The sequence below is a fragment of the Ilyonectria robusta genome (assembly GCF_021365365.1).
Source record: "Ilyonectria robusta strain PMI_751 chromosome Unknown BGZ61scaffold_98, whole genome shotgun sequence".
In the NCBI taxonomy this organism is placed as follows: Eukaryota; Fungi; Ascomycota; class Sordariomycetes; order Hypocreales; family Nectriaceae; genus Ilyonectria; species Ilyonectria robusta.
In genome coordinates, this window is record NW_025764532.1 from 19,651 (window position 1) to 34,423 (window position 14,773).

The window sequence follows — 14,773 nt, forward strand, 5'->3', positions numbered from 1 at the left end:
TTTGGCAGGTTGCTAGACTTTACATGACTAATGTGAGTGACAGGGTCATCGGACCGGATAGCCCTGCGCAGGGTTGCAATCCACTCCACACACTTACTTACTTAAGGCAAGGACTGCGCGCGACGACTCTTTATCCTCTTTACCCTCTTTACCCTCTTTACGCTAAAGAAGGGGCTGGCACTGCCGTGAGCGTTACATCGCGAGATAGACGCGACCACCGAGGAGATCCTCGTCACGGGTGGGGGTTCGGAGGCCGAGGCGCGTCGCGCGACGAGAGCCGCGAAATCAGCCGCGAAAGCCCAGAAAAATGTACAGGCAGCCGCAAGCAAGGCCGGAACGTCAAAGAATGCTTGCGCAGAGCAAATGGCAGCAGGGGACAGCGACCGTGGCAACGCGGTGGAGGGATCACAGGCCACGGCGAGCGCGGTGGGCAGCAATGGATCGCGAACCCAGACGGTGCTCCGGACGATGCTCCAGGAAACATCGAGCCATCTCATGAGCGAACAGAAGCAGATGCTGGAGAGGCTCTGGGACGCGTTGATGGAGAACCAGAACAAGGCGACAAAGGTGATGAGCGATCAGCTGGAGACGTTCGGACGACTCGAGCAGGAAATCCGTTCGATCAGGACCGAGGCAGCCGAAGACCGGAAGAAGACACAAGAGCTTAGACGCATGCACGAACAGACGGCTCACCAGCTCAAGGCAGTGCGAGAGGAGACAGCTGAACAGCTTAAGCAGATGCGAGAATAGATGAACGGGCAGCTTGGGCAGGTACGACAGCAAACGGCAGAAGAAATAAGACAGCTACGAGAGCAGCTGGACGCAGTATTACTAATAATATAAACAATATGATATTAGCAATATAGACCCCCTCGCAATATTATTATATTATCAAGGGGTGCATATTATATTACCCAATATGAACATGACTCATATTGTATTTATTGCCAAGAACCCAATATATTAGCAGTGTAACAATACATCCAATATATTCTACGTGACCCCATCACTAAACCGCTTCTATACAAATCTCGTCACCCTGAAAATCTCGTATCCCAAACCATGACTTCAGGCACTCCAATGCTTCAATTACATCACTTCCAAGTCAATTTCGACAGTCTGTAATCGTTATCTTTGCCCCAGAGAAGAGTCGTTCAGGCTCCGCAGATATTGCAGGAATCGACAGTATATCCACGGCCATCTTGCTCAGGCTCGGGTAGGTTTTCTGCTGCGTCTCCTCTAGCCACCATGCATCAATGCACACAACTCGACAACACGAAGACGGCCAAGAAAGGAATCAGCCCAGAGATGGCACCTCCGTATGGGCCATCCCGGACCACTGGCCCTTGAACGGCTGGTCCGCGCGTCAACAGGCGTACGGATTAAAGGCATACCAACCACCAAATGTGATGGCTGCGGCATATCAAAAATGACACGACAAATAAGCCGATATCCTCGAGACGTGGGATCAAGACCAGGAGAACGCCTAGCTATTGATTTCCACGATGTTGTTGGAGATCCAGATGGGAGGGTCAGCTTGATGCTTATTGTTGACCGATGCTCTGGATACATGTGGGATTACTATCTCACATCACACAGAGGAACAGAAATTGTCATCAAGCTAGAGGAATTCCTCCGTTTTGTCCTCCGCCAATACACCTTTAAGCCAAAGATAGTAGAATGCGATAGGGAAATTGATGGAAAGTCGGAAGAGAGAACCAGACTAATACATCGATTCCTCACTCGGTTGGGCATCAAAGTGGAAACCTCTGCAGCCTACACAGGCGCGCAGAATGGAGGCGCAGAAGCTGCAGGACGCATCATCAAATTCAAGGGGAGAGTAATGCGAGCAAGCGCCCGACTGCCTACCTACCTATGGGTAGAGATATATAAATGCGCAGTCTACCTATACAACCGAACACCCAAATATATCTACAACTGGGGCAGCCCTTACGGCCGACTCCATACCTTCGTTGCGAGAAGAGATGGGACTGGGGTGGATATAATACAACCTTACCAAGGACACCTACGTGTGTACGGATGCAAAGCGAAAGATCTGGAGAAGATCCATATCACCTCCGATGGCGTCGCGTGGGAACGAGGTCGGGCATAATAAAGAGTTTTCGCAGCAAAACGTTTTGAATATTACCGAAATTTGAAGATTTAGTGAAATATTCTGGTTTGGCATTTTTTGAATGGGCTGCTCCTGGCTCTACTGCTAAATGTTCCCCTGGAGCAACTAGCGACGTTACGCGACATACTATCGCCACATTGTCCTGTCGGCCTAGGCTTGAGCCAATGACATCACGCCAATTCACCCATCTTTTCCTGATTACAGATGTTGGCTTATAATTTGGTGGGCGTATATTCAAGCTTTCAGAAGGAGTATGGGCATCAACCAGCATGTGGAGTTGCCCGCATTCCTTGGTCGTACATGCATGTTCCAACGGTTCGCTTGCGGTATCTACTCAACGCCCAAGAGCCAGGACAACCAACCTTATTGGTTAGAAAATCCTCGAGCCCTAAAGGGACACGGGACGCGGCTCAGGGCCCCGCCCAGGGCTCCACTTCAAGGCTTAGTACCGATCGCAAACTCAACGCCCATGGGTAATGTCCAGGCAGATTGTCAACTCCGCAGAGAACTGGAAACCTCATCCAGCAAACTCTGTGCTAAGAGGGTCACCTCCGCTGAACTCGAGCATTCGAGCCACCAAATCTGTCCCGGCGGGTGTGCCCCAAGTTGTGACTCGAGAGGAAGTGCGAAGGCGCCCACGTACATCTGTAGGCGATTCTCCATGCGCCCGCATGCACACGCCGGAGATATCACATTCAGGGGATTGACCAATTAAGACACATTCAGTACACACATACTGACTGGCGCGTCCGTGCGCGTCCGTGAGAGGTCGTTGACCTAGCCAACGGTCGGCAAGTGCCGCCGCTGAATGTCAAGTGTCTAGCTAAATTGCCTTACTCTGGCACCCTCTGATGCACATTTTCCTCGGACGCTCGGACTATGCCGCCGAGAATCGAACATGTGCCTCGCCGACTAAGGAGAGGAGAGCGAATCACGAGGCTGCAGACCAGGGATTCCCAAGTGCCAGAGTTTTATCACATGCTATGCCAGTGACGGTATGAGAGCTTAACGCTACGTGTGACTCGGCAAGCGGAAAGACGTCTTGTGAGAGCATAAGACTCTGGGAAGTATCTAGATTCGGAACGCATCCTTTGACCTGATTTGAAGGACGAAAAGGTTGATTCGAAAATTTGTCATTGTGGCTTACGATACGAAATGATGTAACTATTTGTATCCCTGGACTGCTCGGCAAACTCCGCCGACTTATCTATGTATACATTGGCTAGACATCGGCCGACACGACGTTGTGCTCACGCATATGCCGGTATAGGAAAAGCCAACGCGGCAGCAGTCGCCGCTAATTGTCAGGCAAGTTTCCCAAACGTCAAGCTTGGCCTCATAGTAGGCATAGTGGTGCTATTCCCTTTGACCCCAACGGCAAGGAGATCATTCTCGGCGACGTCATCATTAGCAATAGCGTCATCCAGTATAATCCTGGACGACAGTTGTTTGGCGGCTTGCCTGCACAAAGACGTGCTGCTAGACTCTTTCGGGGGGGCCAAATGCTGAGATTCGGCGCAATGAAAGGGTTTCGTGGCCGTAAGCTGCTAAGCAGCCGCGGACCGACTCCCCCGCAAAGGCGAACCACAGGTTAGAATAGAATAGGTCAACACAGGAAGCCGAGAATAGATGGTGGAAAGATACAGAACTCACGGATAACCAAGAACCGATATTGTAAGGCAAGACTGGAATATTACGTCAAATGGAAAGCCTACCCTCCTTCATGGCGGCCTCAACGGGACACAATACCTGGTAGTGAGGCAATGCTCTATGACTTCCATAACCAGAACCCGGACCAGCCATTACGAATAGCTGTGTAGGAGTGGGATATTGATATTATTTGCTGACCCACAATTAGAAGCTAACAAACTCTTCAGTCCAGTATCTCCCGAGCGCCCTTTATTGATCCGTTTTAGGGCGGCGCCGCTCGGATTATCGGCTAGCGAGCGGCGGGACGGGCCAAGGGGGAAGAGGGATTAAGGTTATATGGTGTTGCAGTGCATCTATTAGTTGGGGGGTAGAACCACTCACAGAAGGCAAACTAGGTTGTTCTGGCATCACGGCGCCCAAATTCTAGGGCGTGATCTAGGGGATGGAGTAGGGAGCTCGAAGGGCTTGAACACTAATAACAGCGCGCTTCGCAAATGGGTGTCCGTTACGTACCGCGCGACATGGATCGCTGGAGCAGGGGGGCAGAAACGGAATTTGCCATTCATCAACAGGGCGCCAAAAGTGTGCGCAGTACCTTCCACCAAAGGAGGCCTTGTGTCCTTCCAACCCTAAAACCGATGGAAGGCCTAGAAATCCCCGCCATGGACCGCCAATACACCAATCACGGATCCTAGAATCCACGGGAGTATTCTGGTGTCCCATGCCCAGAGATTTGCATCCCCACCTTTCCCATCACACTATCGTACTGTCGTACAATCCAGGTCATCTTGACTTCATTTGCCGTTGCCCTTATTCGAGGCTAATTTTTGGCAACTTCTTTGCTCTGACCTAAACGGCCGTCACGCAAGGATACCATTCTGGTGGAGTGGCTAATTCTGGACACGGCCTGATTATCTACCACCCACTGTAGCTCTTGACCTCGCTCTGAAGGACTGTGCGACTGTCTCGATCATCTCATGGTTCCCCTTCGTCCTCAGTTGTTGAGTTGCTGGATCACGTGCTGATCATTCTAGAAAGTTCCACGAGGAAGCTGGTGAGCCCTGCTAGCAGAAAGGGACACCATGATGTGGAATTCAGGGATCCAACTGTGCCATATCTCTACGGCTACTGTAGATTCGCCGTCGCGTCCCTTTAACAGCGACGCGACTCATGGGGCTACAATGTCCGCACGTAATCGGTTACTTGTCCTGTTACACACAAAACACAATCATAACGTGACTGTCAAATGCATTGCGAGTCATGTCTTGACTTGCTTGGTGCCATGCTCAAAGTTTCTCATTCTGGCTTCCTGGTCGTTGTTCCCCCAAGAAGTATTCTACGAGCATAGGAACAGCCTTCACAGCTGACCCAGACGACCTGCTCATTCGGATGAAGGAGGATAAGAATCGGCCTTGGAAGTAGGTGCGTGGGAGATTCACAGAGCCCCCCTCATAGAGAATGCCGTCAGCAGCTCTTTGGCATAGGGCGCAAGACACCTTGAGGATTCTCGAGACCTGAACATAGGGGAATGGCAACTTGACGAAAATGTAGATCAGAGGTTGCTAGAGTAAGTTTGCCACAACTTGCATTCAGCAGCGGCACTTGCCGACCGCTGGATGGGTCAATAACCTCGCACGGACGCGGTAAGTGGGTGTGTACTGACTGTGCTTGAGTCAATCCCTTGAATGTGGTAGCCCTGCCGTTCTGTACCCCTGTTCCAGCCATCTATGTCGCGCGGCATGTAACTTATACTGATATGATTCCTTAGTGATAACCACGGACGGTGGGGAATGGTTATGTAAGGGTGTTGGTAATTAAGCCCCTTTACGGTCGCACATTAGGCACGCCCCTTGGATAATTGTACATAACAAACCAACAACGCCGCTGCGGCCAATAGCGGTCTTAGCGCGATCTTCCCCCAACCTATTTTCACGCTCGCATTTTCGCGCTGGAGAAAGTCGATCGTACACCAAAAACACGACACAAGAGGGTATCCATACAGATATCAAGTCCATCAAGTGCAGCTCAGGCATACCCTAAGGCGTACCATGTTGCAGTGACCTAACGCAGAAGTATCCACTATCAGCGGCTGGGGACGTACCCCCACCACCAGACGTCTAAAGTCTCTCAACGTCCGCAGTCTTTGCCAGGATGCAAATTCAATTCTGGATATAAGTTAAGACATAACGCGAGGATGCAAAGTCAAAGGCAGGATCGATGCTTCCTCATGTTTAGAGGCAATCGAGTGCTCTAAGTCAGTCTTCCCCTCACCTCTCTGGCTCTCGCCACGCCCCTACAGTGCATCGTGAACCCTCACTCGTCGCTCGCCCTAGCCTCAAATTCCAGCATGGCGCTTTACTACCAATCACGATAATTCTACGTCGCCCTCTACATCGAGACCATCATCATGGGCGGCGGCCAGGGAAAGCCCGTCGACCTCAATGGCGCAGGTACGTGAATCCCTACACCCCTACCCAGTCCCACCGCCCCCACCCTTCTTGTCTCTCTCCCACCTGTGCCCTGCGTGGTGCAGCGTCCCTCCTCGCGCCCACCCCGCGAGACCGCCAGATCAGACGGACCTCGCTCACGAACCCACGCTGACTCCCACCGCCGCAGTCAATCTCAACGACTTCCGCCTGTTGAGAGTCGTCGGCCGAGGTGCTTTTGGAAAGGTGCGCATCGTCGAGCGCAAGCATACCAATCTGTCATTTTCCCTCAAGTACATCCGCAAGGATGAAGGTACACCGCCGACTCGCTCTTTTCTGTGTCCCACCCCTCGACTCCTATCCCACGGTTCCCGTCTCGACGACATCCCCTCCCTCTGCCTCAAAACCCCGTCTCCTTAGGTTGCGCAATGTGTTTGCTCCTACGCTGACCACCATGCCACGACTGCAGTCGTACGATCCGAGCGCGTACGAAACATCATCCGCGAGCGGCGGATGCTCGAATACGTCAACCATCCCTTCGTTTGCAACTTGAGATACAGCTTCCAGGATATCGAGTACATGTACGACCCCACCAATCCCATGCCGAGGCGTACCATGCTTGTGGCTTACAAGCAGTGACAGGTACCTTGTGGTCGACTTGATGACCGGCGGTGATTTGCGGTTCCACATCACCAGAAAGACATTCACCGAGGAGGCAGTCGGGTTCTGGATCGCCGAGCTGGGGTGCGCCCTGAGGTATATCCACAGCCAGAACATCATCCACAGAGATATCAAGCCCGACAACGTCCTTCTCGACGCCGACGGCCACGTCCACTTGACCGATTTTGTACGTTCCTGCCGTCTATGCTCCGGAGGTGTGCATTTGCTAACCATGCGCTAGAATGTTGCCTCAGACGTCGACGCTGGCAGGACTCTGACGGGCAAGTCCGGTACTCCGGCCTATCTCGCCCCCGAAGTATATGCTGGAAAGGGATACGATGTCCGCGCAGATTGGTGGTCACTGGGTGTTCTGTTCTACGAGTGCATCTACAACAAGGTACGCCTCAATGGCTGCACGATTCTCTCTGAGCAGACGACATCGCTCTCGACCCCCTTCCGCGTGCTAGATAAGCAGGACTGACTCGATGAAAGCGACCCTTCGACGGGGGCTCCGAAGGCTCCCTCAGCTCGCAAATCCAGACCGCCAACCCCAAGTTCCCGGTCACCCAGCCCTCCGTGTCCCTTGCCTGTATCTATGCGATCGGCTCCGCCCTCGACCCCAACCGAGACACTCGCATGGGTTCGACATGGGACAGTTTCGCCAATCACGAATTCTTCAAGGTCTTCGACTTTGAGCTCCTCGAGCAGAAGCAGATCGAGCCCGTCTTTGTTCCCTCCCCCCACAAAACCAACTTCGACTTCACCTACCATGTAGAAGAACTACTCTTGGAGGCAGCGCCGCTCGAGGCCCGAGCAAGACGCCAGAAGCCGAGAGAGCGGTTAAAAGCGGATGCGACCGATAAGGAGATCCGCGAGGATGAGCTATATCGGATGATTGAGACCGACTTTCGGCCGTTTGACTACACTGTGGCTGCATATAAGAAGTGAGGTGGCTTATCCTTTTGACCTGTGGCCCGTGTGCTAACCCCAACAGGATCACTGAAGCCGCCCAAGGCCTTAATGATAAGGTGCAACCCGACCCGGACAACGCTCTTCAAGCCATCACGACTGATGAGACTAGCCCCATGTCGGCCCCTTCCCCCCAGTTCCAGAACGACTTCCCAACCCCCCACCACCCCATTATCGCGGGCCAACGAGTCACAAGTCCCACTGGGGGCGTTCAGGTGACGCTCGATGGAGGTGGTAGCTGGTCGGAGTTGGCACGCCAGGATGCGACCCTACCGACGGATGCCAATAATGCCGCGGAGGGCAAGGACGAGGGCTCAGGCGGCGTGTTTGGATTCCTGAAGAGCAAGAAAGGGCGGAACAACAGCCCGAAACCCAAGGAGAGGGGTGTGTTGGGCAAGAAAGGCGCTCGAGCTGTCATCGGCTAGAGAGGGCTCACAATGGGCTATTTGCGCATTGGCGACGATGGATCGATACCCAGTCTGAAGGCACAGCGGGATGAAGACACAGCAAAACCTGGAAGGAAGAAGGCGGCAGCTCGTAGTGACTACCTTATATGACATAACTGTGTTATTTTACCTAAATCGAAGCTCTCATGAAGCTGGATCTTCTCCGGAAGCCCGATGGCAGGACTGGACCAAAAGCGTGGCTGGCTCAAGCGTGACCGAAGACCAAAGCGGGAAGGTTGCCCAAGAGGATCGTGAAGCTCAACAAAGAGGCCAAGAGCGGCTACAATACTCACAAATGTGGAAGCTCAACACTCAGCAGGCCGATGGAGGGGAATAGTCCCGATTTTCTTGATCATAAAAGGACTCACCTTGATTCACGCGATTCCTTCGTCTGCCCTACGATCAACTTGCCACAGATCACGGACATAACACGGACCGGATGCCGCTCTATCTACTGGAGTTATGTAAGTCCCTTTTTGAGGTGTGGTTATGATCTTGTAGTAGCACGGTTGTCGCCAGGGGTGTTGAAGCAACAGATGTTGCCCGATTACGATATGAAGATGAAATCTAAGACCTTATTTGAGACCTTCAGAGGAAGTGCGCGCGCATCTATCTTGAGTAAGGAATACATGGGGATTGCATCAACTGCTAGTGTGATGTAAGTTCACGGTTAGCTCGGGATCTGGCCTTAGGCCGGGGACGTTCAATCGTTCATGGCATCTGAAATAACTCGTCTGTCCACATTCGCCGAATGGGGCCATCGTGATCAACTTCTAGGGTTAGGGATACGGCCCGAGATTGTTGCCTCTAATATAAAACGGGAGATGCCCCCCACATACGTACCTCCGGTTTCAAGCTACTCTGACATTCCTCATTGAAACTCGACCTCATTTTCTTGTTATCAAATCATGGACACTCCCATTGCGGAGATTATCGATGATGCCCACTTATTTATTCTCCTCCTTTGTTGCCTTGTCCGGCGCTGGCGTTATAGGCGTGAAACGAGACGGCAATGGCTGGCATTTGTTCTCAAACCGACGTGGGATGCCCTCCCCGATGAAATGCAAAGCCCTGGAACCAGTGGATGATTCGCGACACGACACAGTGGTAGTCGGAAGAGGGTGGCGAGAATTTGAAGATATAAGACGGGGAAGCGAGGTGTATATGGCTCTTAAAGGTAAAGAAAATGTCGCGCTATTGAGGGCAAAACGCAATGTCCGCATCCAGAGGAGGGATCTTTGCCATCGTTGGGGAACGGAGCGGCCAAGATATCTAGGTGGGTGGCTCCAGCCCAAACTTCTGTCAATTGCTGAAGAGTGAGTTTCACCTACCCCGAAAGCCAGCTGACGCCACCGAGTGTCAGCCCCTCGTAGCCCATACAACGAAAAAATGATAATATGGGATAACGGGGATAACGGAGAAACATGCCGATTTATGGCTCGGATGAACATGACAGAAAGGCACATTCTTACAAACGGGCTTCCAATCAGCGGAAGAATTCGGCGGTAGAAATAGCTTCAGCCTTTCTGTGCAGAAATTCGAGCTGCGTGTCAGCTTTGGGATCCGGGTTCCTTTGCTGCTGAATTGTCAAGTAGCATACCATCTCAGCCGTGTCACCGGATGCCAAGGTCAGGCCGGCACTATGGCATAGAGACGACGGCAACGGCACATAAGCAAAGTTGATGGCCGAGGATTCTCGTCAGTGCTAGAAACACTATCTTCTCGCCACAGTTCGTCACTGACCCAGGACCATGCCGGCACCCAGCAGCCTAACTTTAGAGTGCCGGGGAAGCGGACAGTAGCGCAAACACAAACTTCATCCCCCCTGCACGGAAAGCTCCGCCAGGGCGATGTGCCGGCCTTCCGCAAGCCACAAACGGCATCCAAAATGCATCATGCACTATGTAGGGAGGGCGTCGACAGTGTAGCAGCCCCAGTACCTGCTTCCCTGCATCGGGCTCTCCAAGAATGCGAACGGAACAGTGCCACCTGACTCAAAATCAATCTCCGCCCCTTTCAACTTTTGTCTTCTGAATGCTTCATCCCTCTGAAGCAACCGTAGCTTACGATATTACGATTCATAGACGCACCCAGAAGGTTTTCGTCTCTCAAGCGCTGAGAGCAATGTCACGCTTGCATGACGCCTGGATATCAGCCGGCCCGTGGCGTTAGGATCGGCATCTGTCACTTTCACATGACTTCCGCCATCAACAATGCATCAGTGCCGTTGCTACGCCAGTAATGCACAGGCCAGGAGGGGACAGGTCACTTTAACCACAAGGACCAACACCGCGTGTGATAACAATTCGTATCAGTAGCTATTCTAGCAAATAACTCGCTTGTCTACCTGTTGTGCCAGTAGCATCTTGTATTTAATGTAATAGACGCTGCCCAAGACAATGCTTTCGCGCCACAGAAATCTGGAAATACACTAAAACCCTAGCGCTCATTGCTCTCTCCATAGCGATGGTCAGCATTTTACTCGTTCTTGATTTTCTTCTCGACGACAGGGACTATCAGGCTGGAGATTGCACATTAGGTGCTGAATTGTACGGAAGAGGACCTGACGAGATGTTATGCTAACTTGAAGGTATAGTCAGATCTACTAGGAATCGCATCCAATCTCGCGACACTTAACCGCTCCAGCCTCCAACCCTAGAGCGCTACTCCTATAGTGATGTTCAACCTGAAAGTCGTTCAGCATTCTATGTTGATCACTTCGCCCGGGTAATGCCATACTTCCCTCCCCGGAATTTACCAGAAATACAAGTTGGCTTTAGCGTTCCGCCAAACGCTGCTCCACTCCACAAGCAACGTCCGTGCCGAAGCCAGACCAGTCTTCAGCAAGGCCGTGCTCTCTAAAAGCTTGCCTGGAGTTCTCGAAGCTTTCTTGCCAGAGTCGTCTTCAGGTACCAAAGCCTCCTGTACTGTTAATGGTGGGCGATTTTCAGGTAGGGGGAGGAAGGCTTGAATTCCAGCCAATCTGTGCAGAAGCGGGGGATGCTTGCGGGCGTCACGACGTACTTAAGTCAGTGCTGCGTCACTAGATCCGTGTGAGGGCTAGACTTCAGCTCCTGTGGCTAAAGCTATTGACTGGCGGCTGATGATACACCAACACCATAGGCAAGGATACCTATCTTGATCAATATCGTCCTTCATTTAAATTATAAGGCCTCTTCTAAAATCTAAATAGAACCAGAATCTGACTAAAATTATAATCATTCTAAGTTAATATCAACTAATATTTAGTTCATGATGATCACACTCCTCTCTCCCAATTTTATCCTCCAAGAGGTAACTGACAATAACCTTACTCTTACTTCGCTAGCCTGGGGCTTTACAATCAGCTTTAGATAGCTCACCACCTAGACAGCCATAAAGCAAACAAAACATATTTATAAGAGACGCGGCCTTCTCATATTCCGCAGTGTATATATCTGGATGATTTGGCTTGAGATTCTTATATACCTTATCTGCAGCATTATCTATTGGTTGTACTTAAAAGGCATAATTCCCCCAAGGTAAGCGTTAATCCCCTATGTATTAGATGATTCCTCCTCGTATATCCCACGTTTCCTATCGGTGCAACAGGTCGAACATATTCTGGATAGCCAAGGTAACGCTGGAAATACTGACCGTGCTGGTAATCGAATATGGCGATGGCAATCGATACCGTTGTAAGAGTAGTTAAGAGTGCGAGGAGGGATTGTGAGGGAACGATTATGTGACTTTCATACTTTATGAATAGTCTCACTTTATGAATATTATGTAAATAGCTTAAGTCAGAGTTTTCCTTAGGAATCTCTTTCTCTCCTCGTAAACAATCATTTTACCCAAGTTGCACTCGACCTCGTTCGTGCTCTTATCCCGTCACAGGGATCTCTTAGTGATGTAATGTTTGAAGGAAGTACTAATTATTAAATCTTCTAGTTTCGCGTTCTTCTTTTGCATTCGTAAGTATTCCATAAGCACCCTAAGTTGCCAAGAATAAGATAATAACCTCCGTAGTTACTACATGGGCACTTCAAGTAAGTATGCTCCACTTACCCAGGGTTGAAAGCCACTCCACTCAATCCACTGGCTGCTCGAGTGGAGTGCGTAGATCATAATCCACTGAATATCTCAGTAGAGTGGATCCACTGGAAGCTATCGTGGATTGGGTGGATTGGGTGGATTGGGTGGATTGGCAAGTGCCTCTATTCTTGATGCCATGATGGTGAAGCTATTCCCGAAGCCCTTGCCCATATACATCCCTTATTCCAACTTCTAAGTAAGACTAATCTCCAACTGGCTTCCATCTCGTCTTGAACGCCCACCACCTAAGTGAGCCACTTTATTGCCCATCCTTCAGGCTGTTGATCTGACATCTAAGCCAATTCGAGGTCGACTTTTTCTTCGTCTACCAAGATAAAGAAGGGATCTAATTCATGAATAATACCCGCCCTCAGCCATAAACGCAATACCTGGCACATCCCGATCATCTGGGCTTCAAGTTGGTAGCGTAGAGGGTTCACCATCCAACCTGCTGCTGAGAAAAGACGCTCACACTCAGCCGACATTAGTTATATCATGAGAAAATCAAGCGCCATTCGCAATAAGTTTAGATACTTAAATCGCTTCTCGTGCCAGTAAGCGAGAGGATCGTCGATAGAGCCATCGCCACTTTCACAGTGCGTAATCCACTAGAGATATTCGTCTTCGCCTGGCGTAAGGCCATCGTAACCTGCTTCTGGCGCTATGTAGGGGTTTCGTTTAAGGTATTCCTAGAACGGATTGTCCGAAGTCTTTTGCTGCTTGGGAACTGGCTCAATGGCTGATGGCTCCTCTCCAGGCAATATAGCCTTCCGATACTTAAAACGCCAGACATCTTAAACTATATTTTTTGCCTCATCAATCCACTCAGGGCGGTCAGTCTAGTTACATTCGAACCATTTCCATCGGTATGCCGGATGGAGCGCCAGGCCAGTGTAGTAGATGGGCGTCTCGCTCAATATCTCGTAGTACTCATTTAACTTCTGCCAGCCCAAATTTATATTGATCCTGAAGTGTTCAGGATCAGGGAAGTCCTTCGCGGTATCCTTAAAGCGTTCAAGCTGCTCGAGAAGGAATTCAAAGCCTTGAATAACGTCCCAAATATTGCCATATAACCCAGTCCACCCACGCTTCCGCTTGCGGATCTGGCCGTCGCCTTCGAGCATTTTAATCGTGGCTTCATAGTAACTAAGGATTCGCACAAATAAATCGACCACCTCCCAGTCCTTGTCGGATAGCTAGTTCTCTGGCTGGCAAATAAAGGGCAATATAAGTAACTTCTAACAGCTGCCCCTCTTAGTCTTGTTCTATTATTTGAAGTCGATTTGATAGTGGGCAATAAGTCGCTCGATATAGTCGCGAAGCAGTAGAGCTCGTCGTATCATATACAACTGTAACAGCCATCTAGTATCGTTATCCAAAATAACATCCAGCGGCTTTCTGGCGCTCAGTTTGGGATCAGATGACTTATTGAAGGCTTCTTGTTAAATGTTGCGAAGCATGCCAGTCAACAAGTTAGATCTGTGGATAGCAACTACAAGATTGTGCAATTTGCCTGCTGACCCCTTCTTGCGCCAAATCAAGTGTTCTGCTTCGGTAAGAGGCTCTACCCCTAATATCCGCCGCTCAAAAGCGTCAGCGTCGTGCCCAAATAGAATGGCTTTGGCGGAGAGGCTCAAGGTATGCCCAAAACAGCGCCCTCGCCATGCGTGCCCCTACGAAGCCGAGCTCTCCACCAATAATCTCCATGGCGGTATTATTGTTTTTCGCGTTGTCAAGCGTGAAATAGCCAAGTCTTGGATCTGATACGATTCAATTACGTCGAGGATTTCGGCGGCGATATTAGGCCTAGTGTGCCTGGCGCTAACTTCAGGGAGCCCAAGCATAATCTTGCAAGGCTTATTGTTTTCGTCCCTAAAGAAGCAACAGATACTATATAAGGCATATTGGTTTCCAGACCGCCAGCCGTCGAAGGATATGTGGATAAGGCCAGGCGCCTTGCTCAAGGCCTCTATCACCTTCTGCTTATATTATTCGAATGCGGCAACGATCTTTTCTCGAACAGTTATGTGGTAATATTGGCTTTACGTGCCGAAACTAATAGGTTCAAGTAATCGAAGATAGCATGGAGTTCTACCTCCTCGGCAATTAAAAAGGAGTGATTCTTGGCCACGATCCAGTCAATCAGAAGCCTCCGGAAGTATTCCTTGTTGAAGCGTTTAATAAAGTCGTTCGCAATTGCTTATTCTCGGGGGTCGTATAGATCGAGCTTCATGGATTCCGCGAGAGTCCGCTGCCCGGGAGGCTTTCTACCCTTAGAATTCGCCTTCTTTTTAGCAGTTCCTTTGGTCATTCCAGGAGGAGCGCGAATCCCGTAGTCGTTGAACAGATGATTGTACGCGTTGTGAATACCATCAGCTTCGAAATGACGTGGATGTGGATTATTCTTGCGAATG

General features: G+C 50.5%; 3 protein-coding genes across 3 annotated transcripts; all 3 read left to right on the plus strand.

Moving 5' to 3' along the window:
* Nucleotides 1-155: 155 nt before the first annotated feature.
* On the plus strand, nucleotides 156-869 carry BGZ61DRAFT_469307 (uncharacterized protein). The gene has a single exon (XM_046247943.1). The coding sequence runs from the start codon at nucleotides 364-366 to the stop codon at nucleotides 748-750; it is 387 nt and encodes a 128-aa protein (XP_046093390.1). The 5' UTR covers nucleotides 156-363; the 3' UTR covers nucleotides 751-869.
* Nucleotides 870-6,018: 5,149 nt separating this feature from the next.
* BGZ61DRAFT_242673 (kinase-like domain-containing protein) lies at nucleotides 6,019-8,461 on the plus strand. The gene is made up of 7 exons (XM_046238364.1): nucleotides 6,019-6,234; nucleotides 6,401-6,523; nucleotides 6,680-6,791; nucleotides 6,853-7,057; nucleotides 7,112-7,267; nucleotides 7,363-7,814; nucleotides 7,865-8,461. The coding sequence occupies exons 1-7, from the start codon at nucleotides 6,192-6,194 to the stop codon at nucleotides 8,262-8,264; spliced, it is 1,491 nt and encodes a 496-aa protein (XP_046093391.1). The 5' UTR covers nucleotides 6,019-6,191; the 3' UTR covers nucleotides 8,265-8,461.
* A 263-nt stretch (nucleotides 8,462-8,724) lies between these two features.
* Nucleotides 8,725-9,605, plus strand: BGZ61DRAFT_487839 (uncharacterized protein; the record flags this gene model as incomplete). Its single annotated transcript, XM_046250032.1, has 3 exons — nucleotides 8,725-8,749; nucleotides 8,790-8,943; nucleotides 9,215-9,605. The coding sequence occupies 3 exons, from the start codon at nucleotides 8,725-8,727 to the stop codon at nucleotides 9,603-9,605; spliced, it is 570 nt and encodes a 189-aa protein (XP_046093392.1).
* Between the last annotated feature and the right edge of the window lie 5,168 nt (nucleotides 9,606-14,773).

Bases quoted from the DNA above. Each gene is read 5' to 3' on its own strand.
- BGZ61DRAFT_469307 (XM_046247943.1), top strand. From the start codon at position 364: ATGGCAGCAGGGGACAGCGACCGTGGCAACGCGGTGGAGGGATCACAG.
- BGZ61DRAFT_242673 (XM_046238364.1), top strand. From the start codon at position 6,192: ATGGGCGGCGGCCAGGGAAAGCCCGTCGACCTCAATGGCGCAG. The intron at 6,235-6,400 runs GTACGTGAATCC...CCACCGCCGCAG, and splicing joins CGTCGACCTCAATGGCGCAG to TCAATCTCAACGACTTCCGC. The intron at 6,792-6,852 runs GTACGACCCCAC...AAGCAGTGACAG, and splicing joins TTCCAGGATATCGAGTACAT to GTACCTTGTGGTCGACTTGA.